This window comes from Camelina sativa, chromosome 18 (assembly GCF_000633955.1).
Source record: "Camelina sativa cultivar DH55 chromosome 18, Cs, whole genome shotgun sequence".
In the NCBI taxonomy this organism is placed as follows: Eukaryota; Viridiplantae; Streptophyta; class Magnoliopsida; order Brassicales; family Brassicaceae; genus Camelina; species Camelina sativa.
Genome location: NC_025702.1, coordinates 13,982,740 through 13,987,742, shown reverse-complemented (window position 1 = coordinate 13,987,742; position 5,003 = coordinate 13,982,740). Strand labels below are relative to the sequence as shown.

General features: G+C 34.2%; 2 protein-coding genes across 2 annotated transcripts; both read left to right on the top strand.

Moving 5' to 3' along the window:
- On the top strand, window positions 816-1,584 carry LOC104763467 (GTP-binding nuclear protein Ran-4-like). The gene is made up of 3 exons (XM_019240095.1): window positions 816-1,026; window positions 1,126-1,243; window positions 1,470-1,584. The coding sequence occupies exons 1-3, from the start codon at window positions 816-818 to the stop codon at window positions 1,582-1,584; spliced, it is 444 nt and encodes a 147-aa protein (XP_019095640.1).
- On the top strand, window positions 1,650-2,990 carry LOC104763466 (GTP-binding nuclear protein Ran-4-like). Its single transcript, XM_019240094.1, has 6 exons — window positions 1,650-1,676; window positions 1,758-1,884; window positions 1,984-2,101; window positions 2,328-2,417; window positions 2,707-2,799; window positions 2,897-2,990. Exons 1-6 carry the CDS (start codon window positions 1,650-1,652, stop codon window positions 2,985-2,987), a joined length of 546 nt encoding a protein of 181 aa, XP_019095639.1. The 3' UTR covers window positions 2,988-2,990.

Below are 5,003 nucleotides of genomic sequence, written 5' to 3'. Positions count from 1 at the left end.
GTTTAGTATAATTTTTTTTTTTTTTTTTTTGACAAATAGTATAATGATTAAGTTATCTTTTTGGGAGTTATATGTTAGCAGTAATAGGCTTTTTCTTTTTATTTTTATATATATTACATGTATTTATATATTATATATATATATACTTCCATTTAATGTTTTCTTTTTATCACTAAATTATAAATATTAACATAGATTTCCAAGCTTTCGTTTAATTTTTGCCACACTATATGATAGATTTTTTTTATTTCAAATAAATTTTACAAAATTGAAAATTTCATTTCATGCTTAATTTTATATTGATATCTTATTTATCTTTCCATATATTTTTCCTAATATCTTCTTATTTATGTTATAATTAAATTAATGTAGCAAAACATCATCGTCTATAAATAGCGAGGGAAATAAATATATAAGAGATTTTCCTGATATTAGTATTTTAGTCATTGTAATGTTTAAGACACCAAATTATCTCTTTCTTATTTTAAAATCTAAATTTTATTTATGTTATAATCATATATAGTTTAAAGTAAAGTTTGTCTAAAAATAGTGAGGAAAATAAATATACAAGATAAATCTCTTTTACATTAATGTAATAGTGATTCTAATTATTTTAAGATAACAACACTATCTTCTTATTAATGTTATATATGACATAAACATAAATAATTTAATACAATTTTTCGTCTAAAAATAGAGTGGGAAATGATTTATAAATATGTATCTCCCATACACCTCCACCTAACATCAAAATATCAAATCATCATTCATAGGTTTTACTCTTTCTCTCTAGCTCTCTCGTGCTTCCCAAAAAGATGGTGAGAAATTCATCCCTTTGTTTGTATCTTTGTTATCTTTTCTTTTTTCTCTTGTCTGAATTCGTTGTGTTGTTTATTCAGGCTTTATCTAACCAGCAAAATGTCGAGTGTCCAACCTTCAAGCTTCTCATTGTTGGTGATGCGGGAACCGGGAAAACCACCTTGGTCAAGAGACATCTGACTGGGGAATTTGATCAGAACTATGAACGTAAGTATATAGATTGGTAATGAATGCAAACAAACAATGCCTAAGGTCATGTCTCTACTTCATTTTGATGTTGATCTTCTAAAATTTTGGACTTTGTAGCTACTGTCGGTGTGGAGGTTCAGCCTTTAGATTTCTTCACTAACCGTGGCAAGATCCGTTTTGAATGCTGGGATACTGCTGGACAAGAGAAATATCGTGGTCTTAAGGATGCACACTAGTAAGTTATAGAAGTCTCCTACGATCACTTCTTGGTTTATGTTTTAACTAACATTAATTAATTTGTGTATAATGATATATCCAAATAAGCGTACGTAGTTCTATGGTCTTGACAAATATTTATGATATTTCCCTGTTCGTAAATTTGGTCGATCTTGATTTGGCCTTGGTCAGTTGCGTCGATCTTTCAATAAATGGAAATGTAACCTTTATTTATCATCTTGCAGCGTCGAAGGTCAATGTGCGATAATCATGTTTGATGTCAGATCACGGATCACATACTATAACGTTGACACATGGTACAGTGATCTCCGAAGGTACAAGAACCTTGTTGGTTTTTGAAAATATATTAATTTTTGCATGATTGTGTGTTTATATCCTTGAACAAGAATGAACTCAAAATTATAATGTGGGATTTGAATANCAAAAAGATGGTGAGAAATTCATCCCTTTGTTTGTATCTTTGTTATCTTTTCTTTTTTCTCTTGTCTGAATTCGTTGTGTTGTTTATTCAGGCTTTATCTAACCAGCAAAATGTCGAGTGTCCAACCTTCAAGCTTCTCATTGTTGGTGATGCGGGAACCGGGAAAACCACCTTGGTCAAGAGACATCTGACTGGGGAATTTGATCAGAACTATGAACGTAAGTATATAGATTGGTAATGAATGCAAACAAACAATGCCTAAGGTCATGTCTCTACTTCATTTTGATGTTGATCTTCTAAAATTTTGGACTTTGTAGCTACTGTCGGTGTGGAGGTTCAGCCTTTAGATTTCTTCACTAACCGTGGCAAGATCCGTTTTGAATGCTGGGATACTGCTGGACAAGAGAAATATCGTGGTCTTAAGGATGCACACTAGTAAGTTATAGAAGTCTCCTACGATCACTTCTTGGTTTATGTTTTAACTAACATTAATTAATTTGTGTATAATGATATATCCAAATAAGCGTACGTAGTTCTATGGTCTTGACAAATATTTATGATATTTCCCTGTTCGTAAATTTGGTCGATCTTGATTTGGCCTTGGTCAGTTGCGTCGATCTTTCAATAAATGGAAATGTAACCTTTATTTATCATCTTGCAGCGTCGAAGGTCAATGTGCGATAATCATGTTTGATGTCAGATCACGGATCACATACTATAACGTTGACACATGGTACAGTGATCTCCGAAGGTACAAGAACCTTGTTGGTTTTTGAAAATATATTAATTTTTGCATGATTGTGTGTTTATATCCTTGAACAAGAATGAACTCAAAATTATAATGTGGGATTTGAATATTTATCAAACAGGGTGTGTGAAAACATCCCCATTGTTCTGTGTGGTAACAAAGTTGAAGGGCCCCATAGAGAAATCAAGGCGAAGCAGATTGAGTTCCACAGGCTTAAGGGTCTGCAGTACTATGAGATATCTACAAAGAACAATAGCGATTTTGAGAAACCCTTTTTGTATCTTGCTAGAAGACTTGCTGGAGATGCAAAACTTTGCTTTGTGGAGTCACCAGCACTTGCTCCACCAGAACCGCACATTGACTTTGACATTGATGCTCAGAACATGTAAGTATACAGCTAGCTTATGAGATCTATGTTTAGAGAGCGTTGTTTGTTTGTTTGGGGTACATTTCTGATTTATCCTTTTTAAGTGCATTTGCAGGATTGAAGCTGAGCTCGTAAAAGCGGCAAGTCAGCCAGTCCCTGATGATGATGAGGCTCTGCCCTTTGAATATAAAAGTCTTCTCGATTAATTGTCGTTTTAGCTTTGAGTCATGTGTAATAATAATAAAAAAAAACATGTCATTAAGAGATCAATTTATCCGGTGTCTAGCTGAACCCTTCTCGTTTGGTAATGGTTTAAGTCTTGCATGTTCATGTGGTATATATATATATGTACCTTTCTGCAATCTTTACATTTATAATTGGATGGACATATATATGTAAGAATGAGATTGTGACTATATTTTAAATATATTCATTCCAACCTAAAAACTGCTCATATACTCTTAATATGTTTGCACAAATATATATATATATATGTATATATATATATATTCTTAATTTAAATGACAGTTGGTTAGTATAAATTATTAGATTTACCAACATAAAAGGAGAACAATCTAGTGTATATGGTATGGAGATGTACATTAATCAGATTGTATGTTTATCTAAATCTATAGGAGTGTCAAAAGAGCAAACTATTGGTGTGCAGTCCCACATAACAATTCTAGTTCGATTTGGTGCTCCCTTTCTGAAGCTGAAACCATTGGTCAGGTCTCTCATTCGATGCGACATTGGCGATGGTCTTACAGCCAGTTTTTGGTTTGATAATTGGTCTTCCCTTGGAATTCTCAGAGACTTCATGGGTCCAAATGGTCCTCTTCAGCTAGGTATTGTTGGATAATTCCAACTTGAGGAACAAGCTATCTCTTAGGGAGTTGCCAAAAGAGATAGAATAGGAAAGAGGAAAAGTTCATAAAATCTATAAGTTGTAATATGTTAATTCTAATAGGTTTAGAAAAAGTTAAAACCTATAAATATAGGAGTCTATGGAGAGGTGTTCCATAAGACTTAGAAAGAGAGATTTAGTTTTTGAGAGAGTTTTCTAAATCAATAATAAGAGAGGTGTTCTTATATTTCAAGTTCTTTGTTCTTAGAGGTATTCCTATTGATGTTGTGGTTGCAGACACTTGCACTAGTCAAGGATGGAGACTACCCTCCAGCAGATCTAGAAACCTTTCAGTTGCTATTTTGCGGAATGAGATGTTTAACATAACAGCTCCAAATGTTTCCAGAGGCCATGATACTTATTACTGGGAGGCTAGTAATTAACGAGTCCTCTGCTCTTTTTTCCACCAAGAAAACCTGGAACCATCTCAAACCTTCAGATGAAACGAAACCTTGGGCCAAAGCGGTTTGGTTCAAACACTCAGTGCCTAAGCATACTTTCAACTTATGGATTGCAAATTTAGATCGCTTGCCTGTCAAAGCAAGACTCCTGAACTGGGGAATGCACATCACCCGTGAATGTCTCTTCTGCATCTCTCAGGTAGAAACTCAAGATCATCTCTTACTTCATTGTCCTTTCGCAGAAGAGGTTTGGATTCTAGTCATGACCCGTCTTGGACAGCATCCTTGCGTCTTTGTCAAACTGGTCCACGCCAGTGGCGGAGCTAGGAAATTAGTTTACCAGGGTCAAAATAAATTTTAAGGTGTCAATTATGTTGTTAAATTTTTTTATAAGGGTCAATTGTGCTATTTTACCAGGGTCAATTTGATTTTTTCTTTAAAAATTTAACCAGTTTTAAAAATTCACCTGGGTCATTTGACCCACATGATCCTATATTGGCTCCGCCCATGGTCCACGCTGATCTCTTGGTTATTGTCAAAATCTCCAAACCTCTCATCCACACCAAAAGGTTTAGCTGTTCAAGCTACCATCTATATGTTGTGGAAGGAAAGGAACCACATGCTCCATGAAGGTATTGCCTCTACCACCTCTGCAATCTTCTCTCAGATTGATCGTAGTATAAGGGACACTCTACTCGCTCGTCTCCACCGTAAAGGTTGCGGACGTCTGCTATCCCATTGGTTCGCTCAAGGCTACTAGTATCTTCTAGCAACTCTAATTCCTATGGCTGTTTTATTACTTTTTTGGTCATAGTTATTCCCTGGTTCTTTACCCCTAAATTTTGTACTAAACATCGTTCCTTTTGGTGATATAATTCACATTTTATAAAAAAAAAAAAAAAAAAAAAAAAAAAAAA

Excerpts from the sequence above, each read along its gene's own strand:
- LOC104763467 (XM_019240095.1), top strand. The coding sequence starts at position 816 with ATGGTGAGAAATTCATCCCTTTGTTTGTATCTTTGTTATCTTTTCTTT. Across the intron at positions 1,027-1,125 it reads ATTTGATCAGAACTATGAAC|CTACTGTCGGTGTGGAGGTT; the intron begins GTAAGTATATAG and ends TGGACTTTGTAG. Across the intron at positions 1,244-1,469 it reads GGTCTTAAGGATGCACACTA|CGTCGAAGGTCAATGTGCGA; the intron begins GTAAGTTATAGA and ends ATCATCTTGCAG.